At 39.5% G+C, this 25,645-nt stretch overlaps 1 protein-coding gene across 1 annotated transcript in view; it reads left to right on the forward strand.

Moving 5' to 3' along the window:
* CPZ (carboxypeptidase Z) overlaps positions 1–20,888 on the forward strand; it is a 36,183-nt gene extending 15,295 nt beyond the window's left edge. Inside the window, exons 4-11 of the mRNA XM_082051114.1 lie at positions 341–553; positions 2,674–2,870; positions 3,602–3,763; positions 9,583–9,741; positions 13,797–13,932; positions 14,979–15,118; positions 18,280–18,379; positions 20,146–20,888. Coding sequence (XP_081907240.1) covers positions 341–553; positions 2,674–2,870; positions 3,602–3,763; positions 9,583–9,741; positions 13,797–13,932; positions 14,979–15,118; positions 18,280–18,379; positions 20,146–20,501 — 1,463 coding nt within the window. The 3' untranslated portion in view covers positions 20,502–20,888. The remainder of the gene's footprint in view (positions 1–340; positions 554–2,673; positions 2,871–3,601; positions 3,764–9,582; positions 9,742–13,796; positions 13,933–14,978; positions 15,119–18,279; positions 18,380–20,145) is intronic.
* Positions 20,889–25,645: the final 4,757 nt, after the last annotated feature.

Genomic DNA, 25,645 nt, shown 5'->3' on the forward strand with positions numbered 1-25,645 from the left:
AAGACAGCTGAATTTCATAAAAAATTAATCTTATCCACCAGATTCAAAGGGAAAAATCTGTACATTTTGTGACTAAAATGTACTAAACATGCCAAAGGGGAAATTAAAACTGGAGGTTGCACAAAATATTTAGGAGTGTGCATATGCATTAATACGGGTTTGCAAACAAAACATGCCATAATAAACAGCATAGGATGTACTACATAGATTCAAAGTTTTGATTGCAGCTGTATTTTCTATAATTCTGCTACTGAAAAAGTTATTTTGTGGAAAAGTACAAGCATTCATGCAATCCTCTGAGCACCATGGTTTTAAACACTGTTACAATTTTTCTTTGCAGGAGAAGTAGATGTTGAAGAAGATTTGTCTTCAGACTTGCCAGCAACTTTTATTCAGTTCAAACACCATTCATATTCCCAAATGGTGAGCACATTGAAGAAGACTGCTTCTAAATGCTCCCATATTGCAACAACTTACAGCATAGGTCGAAGTTTTGAAGGGAAGGATCTTTTTGTGATTGAGTTTTCAACCAAGCCTGGACACCATGAACTGCGTGAGTTATATCAGTGTTGATCAGGTTGCTTGAGGGAACTCCAAATTATCCATCCGAGTGGAAACAGATCCTTTTAACAGGTCCTTACGTCACATAAACTGTAAAAAGCACTGATTCAAAAACATTTATCCTCCTTTGTGTTCCTGAATTACAGAGACAGCAGATGATTCACTGTAGCAATTACAATCTGGTTGCAATTTCCTAACTTTATGACTTCAGTTTATGACCATGATTGACATTCCTTGTCCTTAGATCTATGTCCATGTACTTGGTTGCAATGATAAGGCGAATATCTATTTGTGCCCAGCACACAAAGATGTTTGGATAATTTTCTCTTACTGACCTGCCGTCTTCATCATCTACCACTTCTTCTGTCTTTTTATTGTTATTGTCTTGTCAAATATTACACACTTCCTACAAGTAATGCTTGTGCCTAGTCTAAACATAGTCCTTCACATCCTAAAACATGTACATCTTGTGAGAAGGCCTCAGATACAGAAGGACATTGACATCAGAAAAGGGCAATGCAGCACAGAAAACAATCCTCCCCAGCAGAGATTCAGGTCAGTGCAACATCTGTCACTTACTGAATGATAGCAGGAATTTATGTTATCATTGTGCCTGAACATCCTTAGGATATGAGGCCTCACAGCTTTTCTGCAAAAGGGAATCATGCTGTTCTCTGTTTTGTGGATTCATCACTGAGACAACAAGGGCCAGATTTTTAAATGTTCTCAGTTCTTCAAAATGCAGATCAATTTCTTGGGGAATATTAGGTATTATTTTCCAGTTACCAGCTCCCAGCTCAAAAATAGTACCTGAGTAAATCTAATGGACTGCTACAGCCATTGCTGCATACCAAGAGCCCCAGGTTTTTTCTCAACAGACTAGCTCCAGCATCAAAGAAGCCTCAGCAGTGTAGTAGAACTGAGCTAAATCTGACAATACTTTACTGAAATTATGATCTCAGGTCAAGCTACTGTGTCCTCAATGTGATATGCTGCAGGGGAGGCAGCTAAGACAGCAAAGACTGGTGTTAGCTTTGTTTGCTCTCAGCCACATTGCCTTGCATGGTGTAGGGGTATTTTGAGGTGCCTTTAATCTTGATCAAGATCTCAGTAGACGTCTTTGACAGAGCAAAGATCTACATTACTATTTCCTGGCATATCATCCTTCCTCTCTTCCGTATAGAAAAGAAGTTTCAGGTGTCTTTTTAAGCTGATATTCTATTTACAGGAAAACACAAAGCCTATGAATCAGGCTTTTTAATTAAAACTGTGATATGGCGTGATAAAAGATGGTAGTTTAACACATTACTTAGTATTTCCTTCTAAATATGTTGCTTCATGCTGTGCAAGAGAGCATAAAGGAGGGTGGAAATAGCTCTAGAGTTGGATATTTTGCCAGCCTGAGCAAGCTGGCATAATAGCTCTGTGCCAGCCCTCCTCCAGTGCCTAGTGCTCAAGGCTGGCCAGGATCAAAGAAGATGATGAAGGGATAGACAGGAAAGGGTGTCTCAAAAATGCATCTATTTTCTACTTTCCATTAGTCTCTAAGGAAGGATGGAAATTCAGAGAATAACTGTGGGGAATTGTGAAGTTATGTGTTTCTTAAAGTCTTATTCCACCGCTATTGAGCCTAAAAGCCACTTTTTATGCATGACCTAATTTCTGTTCCAAATAGAAGGCTAATATATTACACATCTGCAGGTCGTTTCTAGGATCTGTGATATTATATGGCATTAAAGCCACCCAAGGTAAGTGAGAGTGCCAGGAGAGTATTTTGTTCCTTCCCAGCCATGGCTTGACATTTTTGCTTGCAGCATTCTTTGTTCACAATTAATGACGAGTTCAGCAAAAGCTCAGTGATGACTGCCTCTTACGGTTTGGGATCCTGAAAGTACGGACTTACTTTATTTCTCATTATTTCAGGTGTCTCTGAACTGATTTGTAATGGAGGGAAATTCACCTGGAACTGCTGTGCTATTTACAGGAATGTATGCATTAAATTAGTGTAAATAAAACTTTCTGACTCATCGGTAAGATATTTGGGTTACTCTGCTTTTGGAAACCATCCAAGTACAATCAAATTAAAGCATCTCATTGTTTCATATTCCACAGTCAAGCCAGAATTTAAGTACATTGGCAATATGCATGGAAATGAAGTTGTGGGGAAAGAGCTGCTAATATACCTTGCACAGTATCTGTGTTCGGAGTATCTTCTCGGGAACCCTCGCGTCCAGACCTTGATTAATAACACCAGAATTCATCTCCTGCCTTCTCTCAACCCTGATGGGTATGAATTGGCTGCAGAAGAGGTAAAAGACTTTTTTTTATAAGGAAATATTCAGTGCTTCATGTTTCTAAAATTCCCCATGGGAAAGGACAAACTGGGAGGGGAGTGTCACGTATGGGAGGGAGTGTTAGTCAGCAGCCAGAATCCCAGGTCAGTTTGGTGGTAGGTTGCTTTCCAAAGACGATGTGAACAGAGCTAAGAGGAAATCAGAGCCATGCCTGTCATTTTGGCTGCCTGCATGCGATGACGTGGGAATGACTGTTACTTTTTCACACATTTAGCACTCTCTGCTATCAGTTCCAGAACAAAATGGCCACTGACTCACTTTTCACCTCACTTTCATTGCTAGCACCAGTAGCACAAAAATAGGACCTTTCTCTTTCTGCGTTGCTTGTGTGGTGAGCTCTGTCTGTTGTATGAGTCTGAGGTTTTTGCATTCTTGTCTTGGAGCATCAGCTCTATTTTCTTTTTCTCCTCCTCTAACCCACTCTGCATGGTGCTCTGTGCTGAGTACGAAACTGCTGTGTTCCTCTCGTGAGTCACATCACTGGTGAGTGAAACGCTTCCTGCACACTAGTTAGTGCGTTAGTGATCATGGGGATAAAAAATGATTAAGAAGTGTGGGCTTTTTTAATAGTATAGACATTTTCAGCTTATTTCCTTTAAAACTTCCACTTGAATAAAATGGCATTTTAAATAATTTCCACAAAGTGATGAAGATATTCTGAGGTTGGCTTCTATGTTACAAATTAGGGAGCTGGTTACAATGGATGGGTCATCGGAAGACAGACAGCTCAGAACTTGGACCTGAACAGAAATTTCCCTGATCTGACGTCTGAAGCTTACAGAAGAGCTGAGATTCGTGGGGCCCGCCTTGACCACATCCCCATTCCACAATCCTACTGGTGGGGTAAGGTATGAATTACAGATTTTATAAATCACGTATGCTGCAGAGAAACTCAGGAATTAAGAACCTGAGTTTGCTTAGTCTGAATTTATTCTCTAGTAATCAGGGTTTTCAAGTAGGAATAAACTGGATGGGCTAGGAATTGGCATGAAAAATCCTGGTGTAGTTCTGGCCAAAGAGGCAGGTGTCACAAATCACTGGGAAAATTTGTGGATAATTTAGATTTTTCTATTTTATATTAAGAATAATTACTTTTAGGAGGGGTCACAAGTGTGTAACAATTCCTCATTAGTGATTTAAACTGCAGTAGTAGGGTAAAAGACTTTACAAACTTGACCATCATTGCACTAAGCTCTGCACAGGTTTGATGCAATAGTGGTTTCTGCCTTGGAAAACATACAGAGAAAACATACATACATGTGAAGTTGCGTGGCATCAGCTTTCCATTGAAAGGATGTTTATAAATCACAGTAGTCAGCTGGAGCAACAGAAACTGCCTGTCAGGCTGCAGTGGTGCTGGAAGAGAGAATTGCTGCTGCCTCCAGTCCTGGGGAGCAGGATGGAGGCAGCACTGCGGGGCCTCACACTCATCATCACTAACCTTTGTGTTACATGATGTCCAGGAATGCAAAGCTCCATCCTACCTGTGCCACTGGCAGTCCAGCAGCCCACAACACTAGCAATTCAGATAGGAACTTAGTCCATCTCAAAACAAGAAACACAAGAACCTAACTCACTAGTTCTGATTTTGAGATCTTGGCTTTTCTTCTGCTTTTAAACTCATTTTACTGTAATTCAATTTTTTTTTTTTTTTTGCTCATGCAGAGCCTCAGATAGGTGGGGAACAGGATCGTTCCAGCAGAAGATTTGAGAGACCATACTTTGGTTTTCTTCTCTGCTGCAGGTGATCTCATATGAGGCCAGGTCTAAATCCCAAAGGCATCTGTGATGCTACCCCAGTGTCTTGGTACCCCATTTCACAGTAGTGAAACTGGATAAAAGGTCTCACTTTCTTGAGATAATGTGCATATTGAAGATGAATGGCTATGAAAATCTCTGTAATGCATGTTGTAGCAGACCACTTATTTTTAACATAACTAAGTGGAATAAGTTTATTTTATGAATGTAATCATATAGATCCCAGCTCATTTCATTAGGTTTCTAAATAAGTATAAGGTCACAAGCTTCACAGTTTCCAACTTTTGACTGAATAATGAGAGATGAGATAACAGTGAGCCGGTAAATGTGAGTGAGTGCCGAGCTTCAGATGGGAAAGATGCTCAGGAATTCTGAAAGGAGAAGTTATTGGTTTTTCCTTTTGGAAAAAAAGTCATAGAAAATGCCTTTAGTTTTCCATGGAAGTATCCAGGAAAGCTACTTTTGCCCTTTCAGTCTGGACATAATGGCTGTGCAGCAGACTTTGAAGTATGAAGGAAGGGATGAAGAATGCCCACCAGCTGTATGTGCACTCTCTCTGAGTCCAGAGGTACATGACTGAAGGCCCAAGCACAACTGAGGAAGGACAAACATGGCTTTGGCCCCTCTTTGTGTCAGTAGCTGGTGCAAGCTGTGAGCTTGTCCCACACTGTGCAGCACAGAGTCTCCATAACTCTCTGGATTTTCTGGCTCTAACTTGCTTGCTCCCTCCTCCAAATCCTGCTTCTGCCCTGGTCCTTCTGCTGGTCTTTGGGATGATCAGTGTTAGGCAGCTACTTGCAGAAGTCATTTTTACAACCATGTGTTTAGCTTTCTTAGATGCTGTGGAACATCATAGCATTTTATAGAGGGCTGGATGGAGACAGCTCAGCATTTCTCCCACAGTTATCCCATTGCCATGGCAAGCTGTGCCCCATATACAGGATGCCAGTCATACCGGGGTGTCTGTCACCACAGGCAAGGGACCAGGAATATGCAGCACACAACCACCCTCTGTCTGAGCTCTGCCTCACTGGATGCAGACCCTGGTATATAAACACATTCCTTCTCCTCCAAACCTTTTATTGTTATTGAAGAAGAAGCTGAAATAAGATGATGGTCCAATGATTTATTCCTCACGACACCAAACCTCAGAGAACCTCTAGATACTCTCTTGACCCCAAAGTGGGTCCTGACCTAAACAACACCCAAAGCATCTCCAAATATATGTGCTTTGCAGAACAAATGAGGGAAGCAATTTGTTCACGACCTGGATGGCACCACAAAATTTCCTTGACAACTGCAATTTCACATGGTTCAGAAACCTAGCAATAAGAAGTCTCACAGACTCGAGTCCCCCTCCTCCACCGGTGGTATCACAGGACAGAAAAATTGGGTCTCCCATAATGAGCTTCAATTTTGTCAGGCAGATGAACCATGGCTTTCACAGTAGTTGGCTTTGTGCATGCAAAAACATTAGATTGGATATTTCAACACCAGCCTCTCAGCTTTCATTTATTTAATAGTGTTTATTACCTGCCCTATTAAAGTAATTATCTGAGTATTGCAGGGCATTGTATAAAGATGAGAAAATGGAAAGCAAGCTCCCAGACAATCCCACAAACTCAGGAGACCTCCTGCATCCCCGTAACCCTTGCTGTACAGTGCGTTTTGTTCCCCGCTATTATGAATAATTGTAATAAGTGTTCTGAGGGCTCAGACTGAGAGACTTTAGGCTTCATCTGAAATGAAGTCAGTCAAATTGGCATGATTCAAACAGAATGTGGAGGTCTGTGCCAGTGGAGGCTGGCATAGTCTTCAGCAAAATGAGTCTGATTGCTTCTAAAAAGAAAAAAAAAAATCTTTGAAAGCCATGGAGACAGTGACTAATTGCAGTGTAATTGACAGAAATGAGATTCAGGTCTCAAAAGGGTAGTGGCTATTCAATATACTTATGCAGGAATAATTTAGCTGTTTTCTAATTTTGCACCGAATTGTTCTTGTGAGATGGATACTTTCAGAATGATCTTGTCTGACTAAAAAGCAAGAGCCCTGGTGAAAAAAAAAAAAAAAATCAAAACCCACAAATCAAAAACCACATTAAAGGAAAAGTCTATGAGTAGTCAAAAGCCAGAGTGACATAGATAGCATCTGATATCATCCAGTGGAGCTGAACCAGGATGTGCACATTTCAAAGCCTTAATCACCGTACATGATGTCACTGAAATGTTATTAAGATAAAAATAGTGACATTGAAACTCCTGATTTTCCACAACATTCGCTTCAATAAGACATTGTCTCTCTGACACAGCAGTGTCTCGTGGGTTGTGCAGGTACCTAGTGAGCAAGCTGGCTAATCAGGGGGAGGGACTGAATTTAGGAACTCTCTGAGTAAAACTGTGAATTTCACCGTTGCTCACTGAAATACAGAAGCAACTTTAAATCGAGGCCCCAGACTGCTGTTGGAAAGCGGGGCTGATTCTGGCGTCACACGTGCCCTCTCTGGCTGGGCAGCGGGAGCTGGGGCAGCTGCTGGCAGGGCAGGGAGCTGCTGGGAGCTGGGGGCAGTGTCCTCCTGGGGAGGGCTGGTGCTGTGGGGCTTGGGGGATGCAGGCTTGTTGCCAGCTCCTCAGCCACCCCGTGAACCCCAAACAGGGACCCATGGGACAGGCAGTGCCACTTGCAGCTACTCACAAGGCACCTGAGGCCTTTTGCTCTTCAGAAAAGATGAGCTCAAAGGATCAACAAAGTGCTTTAATGGCACAGCCGAGAGTGGCTTGGTCAGTCCCAAATTCCCTTGGGATTAATTGTTATCAGATGATCCCAGATACACTGTACAAAGAGCAGAAAAGCAAATACTTTAACTGCTGCAGGTAGCATACTTTGGACACTGCCAGGTTCCTTGTCATGAGGCCTGGTGGGCTGTTTTCTTCTCTTACATTTGTCTTCTGTGAGTGAGTGTGTGAGACTGCAAAAGGTGCAGAGAATTTGTCTTTTCCTTTCAGAGTGCCCTTTATTTGCCTTTTTAAATATGTTTTTCAGGTCATGCCCTTCCTGGAAACTCTGTTTCTAAACTTCACATTATACAAAAAACCCTGTCTGGGTTTCTGGTGTGCAAAGTGCATTCTGTGCATTCCTGAGTTGGTCAGACTTTACCTGTTATGTCTCATCTTACATTTAAGTTGCCTCTTTACAGTACCAGGATTGAAAAGTCTGCAACACAGAGATTCAGGCTACCACTAGGTTGATAGATAAAATGGACAAGGTCTGTTTCTCCTGAAGACAAACGGGACAATCTGACTTGTGTCCATATGCTAACTACAAACTAGAGATTCAGTAATCCACTTTACAGCAGTGTACTTCACAAGTACAAGGTACGGGATTTTCAAATAGCACAGCTGCTGTGGCTGGAGACACTAGTTCAGCTCAATGACTACACAATGGTGTTTTAAGGAAACTAGGAGTACTCAGTTAATAATTATGGCATCTGAAGGGAGGTAGGCTCCTGCTTAGGTCAGGAACAGACAGAGTGATATCTTCTTAAGTAACTCCAGGTAAAACTGTATTTAGACATTGCTTTTCCCGAGACCCTTTGCTTTCTACCTCTTTGTTGGGAGCTGTAATACATCCATAGTGCACGTTTGCTTCACAGTGTTTTTCCCTGCTCAGCACTAAGTTTGTTCTACCCACTGCATCCCCAGAGCTGTGATTTACCAACAGCAGGATAAGGACTGATACAAAAGAAAAAAAGGAATTACTATTATTGCAACTCTAATGTATAGGTGTTTAGGGCTTTTGTTTGGTTGGTTTGTTGTTCGATTGTTTGTTTTGTGGTTTGTTTGTTCATTTGGTTTTGGTTTTGGGTTTTTTCCCTGCGCTTTGCTGCCTTGATTCACTGTTACTAGTCATTAGCCACTTTGGGATCCCGTCTGGATGATTTTCTAACTGCTGATGAAATCAAAGAAAAGAGTGATATGCAATGTTAGCAGCCCTACATCGATGCATAGATGTCTGTCATAACAGATCTTGCTCATTTTTTTAAAAACCTGCAAAGCACAGTCCGGATTAGCAGCCTCTGCCTTCACCCACTTTTCCTCGGTAACCCCACAAGCTTCAGGGAAAGGAGCCTCAGCTCCTCCCGGGGCACGGGCCTGTGTCTGGGCTTGCAGGGACCAGCCACCAGATGACACTCTTACCCCTAAGAATTGACTATCAGCGGAGCAGGTCCCTGAAATCCCCGCTCAGGAAAAGGGATGAAGGAGCCTCCCGTATGCCAGGGGCAAATGGGTGCCTGAGCATCTCTGGGAGTCCGTCCAGTGCCCATTCCCTTGGCCACTGTTTCTGAGAATGGGCTGTCAGAAAGACAAATTTTGCTATTTATCTGGAGCAATTCACTTCAGGTAAACTGCAGTCATTGCTGGCCTTCCTATGCATTAGTTTTCATTTATTTGCAGATGCACCTGGACCAAAGGGTAGCAAATGAGACAATGTTATTTCAAATAAGTGCTGACAATTACAAATTGGTCCCTGTATTTCAGTTTATCCACCCGAAGTCAATCCTGCTGAGTTGAAAACGAAATTAGGTAAGGACCTTGGTTTGCAAGTAGTGGCTCAAAGCCAAAATTTTTCAAGTCTAAAATGTTGCCGTCATCACTTTGAACTGCTGAAAATGTCACCGTAATAAAAAGTTATTCTTCCGCCTTTTTTTTTTTTCCCTTTTTTTCCACAGTGAACAGTGCGTCTCATCTGTTCCCTGGAGCAAACTGACACTTTGAGATGGAAGAGCCAAAGAGTCTCATGGTTGTCCTGTCTGACACACCCCCTTCTCTGCTGGGTGTCATCCTGCGCAGGACCAAATTGCTTTGAAGCTACATGGATACTCACAGATATTTTTTTTTGTCCTGGATTTCAGGTGGCCCCTGAGACAAAAGCAGTCATGAAGTGGTTGAGGTCTATCCCGTTTGTGCTCTCTGCCAGCCTCCATGGGGGTGAGCTAGTTGTGACCTACCCTTATGACTACTCAAGGCATCCTATGGAGGAAAAAATGTTCTCCCCCACACCTGATGAGAAGGTAATATTGGTTTTGCAGGATGAGCATATCAGTATGGTTTCCATGTCTGGAACTGTGGAATTTTTTTCTTTTAACAAGCGTCAAACTTCTGTTTACTTAGATTGTATACATATCTGTATATGTATGAATGCATGCATTAAATAGTCAATAAATCATGTTTTTATATATAATGCATGTATATATACATATATAATATATGATTTATACATATATACATGCATATTTAAGGTGCATTAAAATATAGGATCATTTACACACTATCAGTTGGATCTGTAAAGATTCACCCATTTTTGTGAGGCCAAACACGATTTGACAAAGCACAGGCTAGGAAAAGCCAGGCTTTTACTATTTAAAGGGTGAAGGCTATGTTTTTTACCACTGATTTCCAGAAGAAAAGGAACAAGCCTGACCAGCAGTGTTATTTTCTGTTGAAATTGGTAAGGAAAGGAAGAACAAACAAACAAACAAAACCACAAAACAAACAAACAAACAAAAAACCACACACACACAAAAAGCTGTCTGCCATATGGTGGCAGCCTTGTAACATTTATTCCAGGTCAGATGAATGGGAATGTTTTTTTCCTCTGTCCCTGGAAAGCCGCCCATTTGGGACTCACTGTAAATCTTCTGTGAAATTTTTTGCCATCTTTCCTATTTCCCTTTGGTTTCCTCAATCTAGTATTCATTGCCGACATGCCCACTAGGAGAACATCTAGTTTTCCAGCCTTCTAGTGTGTGTTAAAAATGTCCCTGGTCGCCTAAGAGAAAGTGGTTCTTTTATATAATGAACTACATTTGAAAGTAATTGGAAGTTGATCTTTAACTTTATTCTCTTTGAGCATATCTCTAGACTGACTTCTTCTAAAGTGACAGTTCTCAACAGCATCTATTAAATTTTTAAATATCTATGACTGTTAAACATTTTTATATCAATCCATTTTTTTCTGAGCTGTACCATACTTACTGACTCTGCATGTGTGACAATGATTTAGCAGTAAAATAGACTAGGCACTGCACTGTAAAAAGCACATGTGAGAAATGCCTGCCAGGTGGTAATGAAAGCTACAGAAGCTCTTCGTGAGCACATGGGGAAATCATAAACCTGTGCATTTATATCGCATCTCCTGGGCAATGGGTATCCTAATCTACATGTAGATAGCAGAGGAATATAGTCATGTGTGTCTTATCAAGCAGTTCACTGGTGGGATGGAAGGACAGTGGTCCCTCCATCATCTCCAGTTAGAGACCACATGTGAGTTTTGAGTGAAACAATGTGGTCACATGTGCAAAGTATTCCATCCCAATGCAGTGCCTAGCTGGGCAAGCCCTAATTGCATCCCTGCTTTGCAACAGTGCAAGATGCAGGACCTCACACCTGAGGCTGCTACACAGTCAGTGATTGTAAAGCCTGGGAAGATAACTACAGACTTGGAAGTTTAAAACATACAGAGGAGAGCTTGGGATGTCCTCAATTAAACTCGATTTTTCAAATGAGTTGGCACAGGAACCTCAGCAACACTACCAGGATCATTTTGAATTTTGCCCAGAAAGTTATAAAACCTCTACCTGTGAACTGACCTGCATTTAAGTAATGTCATCTGCAGCTGCTACTGCTAGTGAACGTGCATCTCAAAATATAGCAACTTGTTTTAGCTGCCATACATTAGCCATAACCCTTGTTTTGACCACTGACCTGTCGAATTTGCAGTGCAAGGGGAAAAGAGGCAAGTTTATAGCCTTGGCTGCAGGCCAGGGTGAAATGCTGCAGTGTAGACAATGGCCAGAATTTTAAAAACCTCAAATTCTGCATTTGATAAAGAACATTCAAACCAGATTGCCCTGTTTGAAAATGCATCTGGGTGCTGCCACCTCCCTGTGTCCCTCATGGTGTATGTGTAGTAATGCAAGGACCCAAGACACTGCGGATTTCAAGCCTCTTCAGTCTGCATTGCAGCTTGGGCTCATACCTGCTTGGACCAAGGAGTCTCACAGTTGGACCTCGTCCTTATGCTCATATTCTTCCACCTGGTTCAGCTCACCTAATCCAGAACTTTCCCGTTTTCTGGCTTTTGTGGAGATGGATTGTTTTAGTATGCCTTTGGTGCTTCATGTTACATGAGAGGCTATACTGATGCCTCTGCTCTCCAGAGCAGAAAGATGTTCACCAAGTTAAATTCACTCCCTTTGTTGAAAGGAAATGCTCCCTTCCCCTACCCCGAAAAACCCAGTTGGTGACAGTCAGTGGGTTAAAAGCACTGGCCAAGGTAACAGCACTGATCCCATCCTACAAAATGAAGCATCATGCTTCAAAAGTCACATGGATTCCTCTGCATTTCTTCCTTTTTTGTTTCACTTTATTATACCGAAATGTCTACAATTTTTTGAGGTCCATGACCAATCATACCTTAACTACTAAGTGATAACAACTATATAACTATTAGAGCTATCCAAGCATATTTTAACTTTTTTTTTTTTTTAAAGGTTTATTTGTTCATTTGTTTTTTAATGAAGTTAATGTGATTTTGGATTTCTCGCTTTGTCTTCTCATTACTGCACATCTTTGTTCACTTGCACATGTGGTCAGGCAAAAGCCTTATGCCTCTTGGCATGAAACAAGAGAAGAAAGGCTTCATATTTAGAAACAAAACATCTGCAGATTCCTTTAGAAAAGGTGGAGAACATAGCCTAAGTGACACAGGCACCTTGCAAACTTCTAGCATATATCTATCTTCTACAGAAGGTTCAGAAATAGAACCCAAATTCCTATAGAAATTAAATATATTTGGCCTAGCCCAAACTATTGGCAGTAAAATCTCTTCTTAACATATTTAAATAACATACATTTCTTTCCAGCAGAAGTTTGAAGGAGATGTAATTAACTGGACTGAGCAATACTTAGGCATACAAAAACTCAAGGGAGATGCAAAAGAATTTTGTAATAAGTCAGATTTTATAGTGTTTGATCATCAGAAATATTTTGGTAAAATGTCTTTACATATCACTCTCATTCCACCTTTTCTTGGTTGCCTACCTGATCCTATAACTGGCTCAGCTTTGTGTTTATTAGAAACGTCTGTAAATATTAGATGAAAATTGTGTGCTTGGTCATTTTGGTCTTTATCCTTGATCACTTCTAAAAATAGGATTTTAGCCACCCAACTTCTTGCACATGTTGTGTTAAGCAATACAGTATGGAACTCATGATGCATCTAGTAATATCTGATAGTTGCTGTCATTTCAATGTTGAAATCTGAAATTATAGCTTTTGTAGATGAGGTTCAGATAAACAAAAAGGAGAGGGGGGATTTCTGTACAAATTTGGAATAAACATTGGAGAAAAATGTCAGGAACCAGATTCAAATAAATGGCTTCTTCAGATCACTGCTGTTTCTTCTGTCTTCACTACATGTACCTGTCACTTCTCCTTTCTGGGTGGTGACTTCTCTGCTCTTCATCAGTATCAACACTCTTAGGAAATCGGCAGTGACATCCTCCATCACCACATCCTATCCTCTGCTTTTTAGGAATGGTTTCTGCCCCACAAAGAAGCAACTGTCATTGAGATCAAACTGGCAGGTTGTCCTGTGTGAGTGATAAGTGCAAAGCAAATTGACACTATTTTAAACTGCAGCAGCCAATGTGAAGATCTGGCTGGGCTGAGGCTGGTGTGGGTATTTTTGAAAGGGTGAAAACAGGGAGAGCTAAAACATAATGGGGAGAGCTAATTTCAGATTTAAAATCTGGGACTTGAAGTACAACCAAGCAAGGCCTCTACTCCTGCCCAAAGTGATAGACTGAAGCCAAGTATCACAAAATCCACTGGTATTTAATGTTATCTCTGGTTAAATATATTGAATTGCAGAGAAGGACCTTGGAGAAGAGGAAAAGTGAAAACTTCCTAGCAGAATATCCTTGCATGGAGCTCCACCCGCTCCACTGGCCTCAAGGGCTCTCGGTGGCTCGTAGTCTGGGCTCATAACAGCCATAGTTACTAGCAGCAATGACCATGTTTACAGTTTGTAAAAGCAAATGTATTTCAAACCCTTCTGTTACAGATGTTTAAAATGCTGGCTAAAGCCTACGCAGATGCACATCCAGTCATCTCAGACCGATCCGAACATCGTTGCGGTGGAAATTTTGTAAAACGCGGAGGTATTATAAATGGTGCTGAGTGGTACAGCTTCACTGGAGGTAAAACCACTTTACCATCATATCAAGTGAGGTAAAACCTCTATATGACCTTTATGAGACACAAGGGTTTGAAAGAAATAATTTTATTCATTTCAGTAACTTGTAAAGGATTTAAGTAGCAAAACGTATGTTGGTAACATTTATATGCCAGTGGGGTGCATTCAGCCCTGATATGACCCCAGCAGTTTACAAGTTATAAAAGGGTCAGATTTGTTATTGCATGTAATGTCATTCTAGTTTTAAAATATGAAGTGTAGAAACAAATGCTTGATGTTATGCTCTCCTTCCTCAGAAGCATGAATTTGAATCCATCCTGCAGACTATGCAAGTGTAGTTTAAATAAATTCTTTTTTATTTTTTTTTTCCAAGAAAAACTACAACAAACATCCCATTCATCTGTGCTGAGGTTGTTAATTTGATTTCCCCAATAATAGTATTTAGTTTTCTTCCAGATTTCTGAAATACTGGGATGGATGAAATATCAGTGTTCACAAAATTTTCAGCAGTTCTTCAGTTGTGTTTTCAGATAGGATTCAGCTGAATCTCAAATAATTATGTTGAAACAAGGCATTTAGGGGGCTTTGGGGGATAAGTGAGAATTAGGTTTAAATATCTTTGGCTTACATTCTTCTGAAAATTATATCCAATGTCTTTTGTACAGAAATAGTTTTGAACATACTAATGGCAAAAGGTCATCTCTTTGCTGGTGACCCATGGAAATCACCTCTGATACAGCCGATTATCCAATTACCGTGATTAAACAATCCTTCTCTCTCTATCACTACTTCTTGGTCAGGTGAATAATAATTTAAAATAAAGCTTTTTCACCTGAAAGAAGTGTCATTATCATTAGTTAATTCACAGTTGAAACAAGTTGTAGAATTCTGAATCTGTTGAACACTTTTTATAAATTGGCCATGCACTCTCTTTACAATATATTAATCTATACCCACAGGGTTTGTATTCAGCTGACTGCAACAACAAAGCTCCAGTTAAAGGTTACATGGCTTGTTCATGATGTCTCCTTTTTCTTTTTAAACCTATAGGCATGGCAGATTTTAATTACCTTCACACAAATTGCTTTGAAGTGACCGTGGAGGTAGGATGTGAAAAGTTTCCTTTGGAGGAAGAGCTGTTCACAATCTGGCATGAAAACAGAGATGCCCTTTTGAATTACATGGAAATGGTACGGCTCTGCTTTTACAGACCTCTGTGCTTACAGTTTTTCTTCTTCATTCTTTGTCAATACTTGTTTCTTTACTCTTTCTCCGGTTTTTGAGATAGCACCAAATCAATCACCACACTACACCAGAGGCCTCGGTGTCTCAGTTTGTCCAGCAGGACACACAGATAATATTTTCCTGCATTGCAGTAAGGATGGAGACTGAGGACTGTAAAGGTTTTAAAAACAGTGGAAAAGGGAATTGTCTGTAAATACTTTGTGCAACATGATAAATCAGCTATACAAAATTTTATGCTAGAGAACACCCATATATTCAGAAAAGTATGAATCACAGAAACACAGAATCATTTAGGTTGGAAAAGACTTTTAAGATTATCCATTCACTTGAAGGTTAAACCAAGATCTGCTTTCCAGAGAGCTTCTTGGAACTTTTTCCTTTCCATATTCCATGTTGGTGACCCCAGCCCTACTGCACAGCAACAGGTTCTAAGTATCTTGCTAGAAAACCCATTTCCACACTTTTCAGCTTGATTTCTTTATTAAAGTAATTTAAAAAGATCAGAAGTCTGATCTTCTAAAGTAACAACCATATGCCTGTGAGCATTTAAACATGTCATTTAAAAGTCATTTTTAATAATAAGTTTAAGCTCAGCAAAAACAAATACCTCACTGACAATAAGTAAGTGAACACAGAAACAGAAGTTGCTCATCTTTCAGCCATTAGAAGATTAGCTTTTTGTCATGCCTTACTTTGATAGAGTACCCAGTAATTTAAAATTGTTAGGAGTGTTTTTATGGCCTTTCTAAACAACCTCTTGCTACTTGTGGTAAGTATTATCATTCAATAAAGTCTACAGTACAGACCACCAAACTCATTTCATTTTACAGCTGTCTGATGAAAATGAGTTTTAGTGAATCCAAATGGAGCTGGGTTAGATCCATATATATTGCAGTTGAAGTCTTCAAGATGTAAAGATTTTTATAGTGTGAGATACTGTAGAAGTCTATGCCGGAAAAGCTTTTTGAGTAAATGCAGGACAGTAAGAAAAACAACTTTGTAGATAAGGATGACTGAATTACTCTCGATAAGGATTAAGTCTGCCAAAACCAATTCAAACTTTTCTTATTCTGATATATACCAGGCTGTTTAGTGTGTGTACAAATCTACTTGGCTTAACACGCAGTAGAATTCATTTTCATAAGCACTGATCTCTTCTCCACATCACAAGTGGTATCAAAACACTCACCCAATCTTATGTGCCATAGACATGAGGCAAAACAAAAAATAGTATATTTACTAAAGCAAAACAAGTCAACATTGTTAAAGAAATTTCAATTTTGTTATTTTTATCCCATCGTGTTCTGATTGCACAATTATTATCGAAGTTGAATGAGGTCATACTACTTTGAGTATGTCTACACTGTAAATTAAATTTGGGTCTGAGATGGCTCTTCTGACCAGATTTACCCACTATCCATATGATAAATCCTCAAGTTCATGCTGAAAAGCAAATTGCAGTGCTTCATCATAATAGTTCTTAAGGGACAGTTTTCAAGACCTTATACTGAATCGTTCCTAAATCCTCCAGTGAATAGCTCCGCTTAGTATGAAACATCTATTTAACAAGGGCAGTGACAGCACAGCTTCACCTCAAATAAAAAACTGCTGTCACTAAACCTTTTTTTTACAGCTTCATATTAAGAATTACTGTAAAGTTGAATATTGTAATGTTTATTTTTAAACATCTCTATATTCCAACAGAAAGGCAAATATAATTTTCCATTGTTTTGATGCTTCGTTCTTTATTTCTATTGTCTTGTGAACAAGGATAATGGAGAGGGAAAAATGAGAGGAAGAGAAAGAAGGGTGAGAGGAAACGAAGTAAAGAACAGCTCAGGCTGATCATAGAAGTTCAGGGGAAAAATCAAAATGGCATTACTTTTCATTTAAAAAGTTCATATAGAATTTCCAATACAAAATATTTTCATTTCAGGAGGTTGCTCACAAAGAACCTCAAGAGGTTTAATGTTTCAATACTTTGATTTTTTCCTGTTTTGTTTTGTTTTTTTGAACATCAAATATAGTGAGTTGTTTGTACACCTCATTGTATGACAGAATTCACATTGCTCTTTAGTTTGTCACCAAGCACATTTCTCATCAGCTCAAGCAGCCATAATCTGTGTTTGCAGAGAAGGGAAAAAGGATATTATACACACTACATGCTATCATGACATTCTGAATCACAGTGAAGTGTAAGCAACAGACCGATGATGAGTCCCAAGTAGCTAAAGAATTCCCTCATCTTTTCCTATTCACTGATATTAAATAAGAATATTAACAAATTTTAAGAAATTATTGAATATTATATATTGATTAATATGCATGTGTGTTTGTAGTTTTCACTACATATTGTGTTAAAGATTGTACATTAAGCAGTATTAATATAGAAATATACATCTTATTTTATTCTTATCCTTACACTTTACATTGGTAGCAGTGTGTCTATCACAAGACAGTTGTTGAGTTTTAGTTTTTTATCTCTAAGCAGTTTGAGATCCTTTTCATGTGGTGAAAGCAAATGAAAACTATATATTTCAACTAATATTGAAGACCTGGTTTTCTTATACAACACACATTAATTGATTCTACTGCCAGGCTAGCAGTGTGTTGTTTGATAAGTGGTACTGTCTGAAAGCTAACAATTCTGCTTGAGTCTGATTTATTTCGCACATCTTTTAGTGCTGCTTCATGCTGAATTCACTTATAGCACCAGTGATGCCTTCTCATTGTGTATAGAGCATCAGATTGTTTTTTAAAGCCTTAACTTTTCATTTCTTTGTGGTTCTGGATCTAGGGCAGACATTCAGAAACAGTCTTTAAATACTGTAGTCAGATCATGAGGTGCCAGTGATGTGTGCGGAGGAGTGTTGCTCGATGCAGGGCCACATACCTACCTCAAAAAAGCTCCGTTTTGGTGTCCCTCAGCCCTCTTGGAGCTTCCAAAATAGAGGACGTGATCTGAAGGGGCATTAGTGCCTGAGAGAGTCTATAATGGGTTGAACCCCTTGAAAGTTGTTTACTCTCTACAGGTGTTTCCTTGTAGAAGATGAGGAGCTGATACTGTAGTAAATATCTGCCTTCTTACTTCGTTTTGCTTTGCCAGGTTCATCGGGGGATAAAAGGAATTGTGTCTGATAAGTTTGGCAACCCAATAAAAAATGCTCGTATTTCAGTCAGGGGCATCCAGCATGATGTCACCACAGGTAATATTTTTACTTTGAGCTTTTATCTGGGGCAGGGTGAAAGTACTTGCAAAAGTCTGGTCGCATTTGATAGAGAAGGCACCTTAATTGAGAACTGAAGGCTCGGCTGTGGGTCTGTTTCTAGAATGACAATAGAGAAGATGTGTCAAATTGGCTGTTGAGTCTGTCGTGTCTGTGGGATGACGTAGTCCTTGCCATTAAAACTTCCACCTGGAACTGTCTGCTGTCCATCAAACCCAATGTGTCTTCAATGAGATTCAGAAATCCACTTTTAAGTTTCATGTTTGGGGCAATATGGCAATAACCCTGCTCAGGGGCTGTAACTCAGCATGTGAAGGTCCAGAGTCATAATAGAATAAGTTAATTGAAATATTGTGAGCATGAGGTGTAGACATTAGAATAAGTTCCACACTGAATTTAACAAGTGAAATATGTGCAGTGATTAAAGGGCCCACAACCTTTTTTATTCCTGTGGAAAAGCATAAATATATGCAATTTTTGGACAATAGTTATATCAAAGGCAAAAAAGCAGAACACTGAATTATGTTCACTTTATATCTGTCGCCAGCTGGTAAACATGTATTGAGACATATGCAACTGTTAATTTTCACAATCATAAAGTTCTGAGCTTTTAAGCTCTCACTGAAATCAATGCTCTCATTTTATTATTGATTTCAGTGTGAATATGGTAGGCCATAGGAGTGCAAAATAGAAGACATGAATGGTAACATTTTGGTCTAATGATAGTTGTTGAATCAATTCAGAAAGCCAGAATGGTTTATAATGTAGTGGATGCTTTCCAGCTTTGAAAAAAACTAACATTAGAGGGGATACAATAGTGGAGATGATGCAGATTCTTGAGGCTGGTGGGAGACTCTGTCATGAATTAGGGTCTTTTTCAAACTTTTTCCCAGACAATGGCTTTCCATTGGCAGTGGACCTTTAAAGAACTAAGAATTAAATTAAAAATGTGTTTACGTTGAAGGAAAAAAGAGTATTTGTTCTTTAGTTAGGTTGGGTTAAGAATGTCATAAAAGATCTTGTAGTTTCAGTGTTGAAAGAGAATGAGAAATTCCATGAGAAAGTAGCATTAATGCAACCTTAACTAAGCTAAGAAACTTACCATTCAAAATAAAAGAAATGTAAAATGAAGAATAAATATTCTGTTTTAAAACTCCCTGCTTTTGCCTGCAGGCTCTAACCTTCAGCTGGAGGAAATTTACACCCATTTTACACTAATGGCAATTTATACCAGCTGCAGCTCTGACTCCATAGTCTTATGTGTTATAATGTCTACAAAGTAATTGAACGTAATATAATAAAAGCAGGGATTTCTTAGCTCCTTAGACCTGCTATTTTTATATATATATATATTGCAGCCTGGATTCTGCTTTCACTTTCTTAAGTTTCACATAGTTTTAAATTAATTTAATTTCTTCAGAGTTATTGCTTGTACGAAGGGGAAAGAAGCATGAAGGAAAGCTTCCCTTCCCTGTGATACAGACACAGCAGTTATTGACATTTTGTATGTGATATTTTATTCCATTAGCTCCTAAAGGCCAGATTTTCACAGGTGGAGTCTTTTCTTTTTTTGGTCATTCAAGACTTTGCATCTGAACTTTATTCAAAATCTGAATCAAAATCTGAGATATTTTCAAAACCTTGTCCCTAAATGCTCGCGCTGTCTGCACATGTGAGTATGTAACTATAAAGGACGTAAGAGTGAAAACTAAGCCCAGTTTCATTGTGCTTTTACCTTTCCTAAGCTGCTGATGGAGACTACTGGCGACTCCTGCCTCCTGGGACATATATAATCAGTGCCCAAGCGGCAGGATACAGCCGGGTGATAAAGAGGGTCACCATTCCTGCCAAGATGAAACAGGCTGGGCGAGTCGACTTTGTGTTGCGACCTGCTGAGGCTTGGCCCAACAAACTCCTCCGCCGCTCAATGGAAGACATGTATGACCCGTATGACCCACTGGAACTTTTTGACCCTCACGCCCAACACAGGCAGGCTGAGGCTCGAGGTGGGTCACCGCCGGGCAGGGAGAAGCCCTGGTGGTGGTCCTACTTCAGCTCTCTAGGCCTACACAAACCTTTGTGGCTGCTCAAGCAGCGCTGAAGGGCGTCACAGTGCTCTGCTCACCTTGCTCTGCTGCCCTTCCATCCAACTCCAAACACCCCCACTGCTCTTGGTAATATTTAAATTTGTTTCATTTGAATACAAAATGATAAACAAAGCACTCTTACTTCTTTTGTTTTCTCTTCACACACCACTGAGTATGTTCAAGTGGTTTTTATATATTAAAACCAATGGTGCACACCTATTCAATGGCCAGGTTTTATGCAGTTTTTTTCTTTGTAATGCTCTGTACTTCTGCCCATGTAGTTAATTGTCACATTCATTAAGTTCAAAGTATCTGCAGAAAAATATTCCTGATCCTTTAATACACTTTTATATATGTCTTAACACATTAATGACTATATACTAAAAACACTTTCAGAAACATCTTTTCTTTCTTATTTTTTTATGTTATTTTGACATATTAAGTTCAGTTCATTAACTCTTCTAATACAGCTCAAAAAAAAATATTTCCTTAAAATCCATTATGTGATATCAGCATTGATTTCAGACAGAAAACCACTAGGAATTTGAAAATAAATCTGCATCTAAGTAACATGTTTAATAGGACAGGCTGCTCATAGGCAGGTCAGTATTAATAATAACATATTTTCCCAAGCACTTTTTCAGAAATTATCCTTTGAAGACGTATATAATAAAAGTGTTAAATCTTTACAGCCTTCCTCCTTTGAAATCTCTTGCACCATGAGTAGGCCCATCAAATCAAGCAAAATGTTTGGAAAGCAAATTCTGTTCCAAGGTATCTGAATATCCACTCTTTGTGATGTTTAATTGTTAATATAATTCAAACAGTTTTAAATTTGTTAAACAGATTTTTAGTCTATTTCAGTCTATTTAGTCTATTTCAGCAAAATACTAAAAAATACTTTTACTGCTGGAAATACATCCTATGACACACAGAATCACAGAATGTTAGGGATTGGAAGGGACCTCAAAAGATCATCCAGTCCAATCCCCCTGCCAGAGCAGGAACACCCAGATGAGGTTACACAGGAAGGTGCCCAGGCAGCTTTTGAATGTCTCCAGAGAAGGAGACTCCACAACCACGGTGGGCAGCCTGTTCCAGTGTTCAGTCACCATCACTGAGAAGAAGTTTCTTCTCAAGTTTAAGTGGAACCTCCTGTGTTCCAGTTTGTATCCATTGCCCCTTGTCCTATCATTGGTTGTCACTGAGAAGAGCCTGGCTCCATCCTTGCGACACATCAAAATACATGAGATAGTTTGTGAGGAATTTAGATTCAAATGCAACATATTACACTAAGATTGTTAACATCATGCATGGTTTTGAATCAATATATTTGTTAATGAAACTTGCAGACACCAAAGAAATCACAAACTTCTTTTCAAGATAATTGAGTAAAGCCAGGTGAATTGAGGTCTTGCAAGATACTGTCCTCTCTCAGACATCAGATGTAGTGTTTTCTTAGGAAGATTAAAAAAATATCCTTAATTTTGATGTAACATATAAGACCACGCTTCCTTTTGACTTGAACTGGTTAATGATCTCTATATACTCACAGTATTTCCTCATCTAACTGCTGGAGTGTGTGAATAGGGTGATTGTTTGGAGTTGTACTTACTGCAGCAGTTGCTGGATTGGCTGTCTGGATTGCCTTTTTATTTCTAAAAACTGTTTTGCTCATCTTAAGTAAAGAAGACTACATTGCATAAATCCTATAGTCTATGCACACATACCTCAGATGACAATTGCCCAAGAAAACCCAAGAGATGAATGATCTTAATTCTGCAACCAGATGCTGCACATGCCTAAGTACCTTATTCCCAGTTGTAATCTGATTGAAGTTAGGAGCCTGTTATTCATATGCTTGAACGTCTGCAGGTCTGGAAACTATGTAAAAATGAAAGAAAACAATTTCATAGCATTTACAAAAAGTAATTATATGGGAGTGAATGTACTGCATGCACATGGATAATTGTTTCTTGCCCAGGCTTGCCAAGTTCAAGAAAGTCTGAATACTAAATATGCCAAAGATAAGCAAGCAAGAGATACACCTCCAGACTTTATTTCCAGTAATAGGTATTACTACTGTTTTCTCTGGTCATTTTTTTCAAAGCTACCATCCTGTGAAAACAGTGGTAAAGCTAATAAATCAGAACAATATGCCAAATTGCTGGCTATTAGCTACTTTTTATGCACATAATGTCTTTCACACTTAAAAAGATGTTTTCTGTAATTATTTCCTATATTCTCATAGGGTTATTCAAAATTTTTTCAAGTAATCACAATAAACCTAAGCCCACTGAAATGCAAACAAGAATGACTGTGCAGAAAATCCTCTTCTTTCCTGGAGTCATGAGCTGAAATAGCAGATGACAGTCAAGACTTGAGAAGGATGGTTTTCTGGGGAGATTGTAAAGATCTGTTATGTTTTCAAGAGTTTGAAAAACTAGTATTCTATACTGCTATACTACTGATGTGAAATCAGTATGATAAAGCAAGAGTAGCCTTCTTGTGTCTCTCTACATCATCCACAAAAAGAGGTGGCCAAAAGAAATAAAGTTGACACTTCTGCTAGTTCACACAGAAAAACCTATAGAGATAGGATATACTAAAGCACATTGAAGAGACTTTGAGGCTCTTGGTAAAACGTACCTTAGTCTTCTGGAACTACTTCATTCTTTTGTAAGAGAAAATCTACAGTTTTCAGTTCCTTGGAGGTGGAAAAGTCTGCCAGAATGATTTCCTTGGTGGCTCTCAAAAATAAGAGGGAAAAAAAAATTGGTCAAAACCAGTCAAATAACGAAACAGTCACCTTTCCATCTTAATTTGAGATTAATATAGATTCAGTTCTACATTTAAATGGGAGAGAATGTATTGGCTTGAATTTGCATCCTGGATTGGATTACATAAATCTCCTGCAATATTTATTTCAATGAACAAATGTGTGCTAAATATCAGAGAGTTTTGTTTTAAAAAACAAACAAACAAACCCAAAACAACCCACCACACAGCTATAATACCATTAAAGCAATTGTTAAGTGGTGGTGAAGTTTAAGCATCTGTAGGCAGCTCTGCAATTAATACATGAAAAGGAACACAGTGGTCAGCTCATGCACGCACCTCTCTGGAAGACACATGTGGAGTTTAATGGAACATAAAGTTAGAAGCATATTAAATACTTTCTGAATAAGAAGAAGGATTGAAATGCTTCAGTGAAACATGCCCTCCCACGGCTGAAGTACAAGTAACATAGGAAAGAAGTAAAAACCAACCAAGTTCCCTGGCAGTCTCCATCATGCTTAAAACATGCCTTACAGACTGGGCTTGGCCTTTTTCCAGAGCTACTTTGGAGCATGACAGGTTCAGCAGCCAGACGGTGCTGTCAGGAATTATAGAGTGTGTTCATGAGACTCCTTCTCCTTTCAAGTCAGAGTCTACATAATTTTTTTCAATTACCTTCCAACCACATATTGAACAGTATTGATGTATGTTTTTGTAACATCCTCCTTAATAATTAATTTCCTAGTCTCCACATTCATTTCAGAGAGGATCTTCTCTACCATGGAGCCAAATTTTTTCTGCACAAAACAATCACATCAATAAATGTTCTGACCTGTCAACTGTCCAGACCTCATCGCCCTGCCAGCAATGAATCTTCCCAACAAGCTAAAGCATGCAAATCTAACTAGCAACATTACAAGCATAAAGAGCAAAGAGAAAGGTCTGCTTAGGTCATATGTGCAATTTCTCATTTATAAAGCAAAAAAAGGTAATGAACACATACAAAAGATATCAGGAGATAGATCACAAGCTGTGTGCATGAATTATGCCAAAGAAGACTTGGGTCTGTTTGTTCCATTTATAAAAACTTTTTAGATCAAAAATAAAAAAATAAACAAAGGCAGAAAAGTTTGCATCTGTTGACATCTTCATCTCCTGTAAGAAAATGGTTATTTCAGTCTTAGGCCACCCATATCTAGGAAAGACAATCTTTCTTTTCCTAAAGGTAGAAAAGAAGAGAAAGGTGTCTTAAACTAACTGCCTGAAAACAAAAATTGAAGTGTCAAAATCACTGACTAATGGAAGCTCTTCCTGCTATTGTTTTTCACAATGTTTATACAGTTCTCCTTTTCATGCCTCAGTTTAGCAGCTAAAAGAAGCACTCCAAAACAATATTGCAGTCTATTTTGAAGTCCTGCAAACCAGCTGTCGAGCAGAGTTTGCCAAGCCAGTGCCATTTCTTTGCGTCCATCGCTCTAGTATTGCACTGCAATTCAAAAACAAGCCAGAGATGTCTTGAGCGGTTACGAAAGCAGCCATCAAAGTGAGACGAGCCTGTGTGTCTCTGTGGTGATGCCTGCAGACAGATTGGGAGATCTCTGTGAGGGGTGGGCTTCCCCCTCACAGCAGCGAAGCACTGACGATTCAGCCTTCAGGAGACAAGGAACAACAGGGAACAGAGCCGTTCAGGTGGCTTGGATGGAAATGTGAGCCGAAGCTGATCCACCTTTTTACAAAGCTCCTGTCAGAGGTACTCTCACGCTGTCTTCCTTCGCTGTCCAAGATCTGTCTTTTGAAGCTACCACAATGTAAAAGGAGTGGATGGGGAGGTGGTAGTGTATTTCCCCTGCTGTCTTTGTCTTCAGAGCATGTTGGAGGAGATATCCCATTTGACATTTGTCTTTTCTGATGTCATGTAGTCTCACATTGTGCTGCCAAAAGGCTTCTCATTGGCTTCCTTGATGGGGCAGCCAGACCTTTGCGAGGAGGTGTGCTGCTTCCAGCCACCCATCACAAGCAGGGGGACACCAGGAGGACTTCTCTGTAGGGGTTTTTTGGTGGCCATGTGGTTTCTGGCTCCAGGTCTGCTTAAAAGAGTGTGTGATGAATGGGTTTTGTTTTTCCCCAGTTTGGCAGCTCCTCCTGGCTCCCTCTTGCCACCAGTGTCACACTGGTACAGCAGCACTAGCGTCAGTGTGGCCATGGTGATATAAGGGAAGAGGCTGAGTGCTTCTGCAGCCCATTGTCAGTAAGCATCTCGTAATAGAAGGACTGACCCAGACTTCCTTTATTGGCAGAGCTTGGAACAATAACACCACTTTTCCATCTCATTCGGAGATGTTAATAGCACATAAGGCCAGTTGGCAATATGTGAACAGGT

The sequence above is a fragment of the Streptopelia decaocto genome, assembly GCF_964273445.1.
Source record: "Streptopelia decaocto genome assembly, chromosome: 4".
Taxonomy (NCBI): Eukaryota; Metazoa; Chordata; class Aves; order Columbiformes; family Columbidae; genus Streptopelia; species Streptopelia decaocto.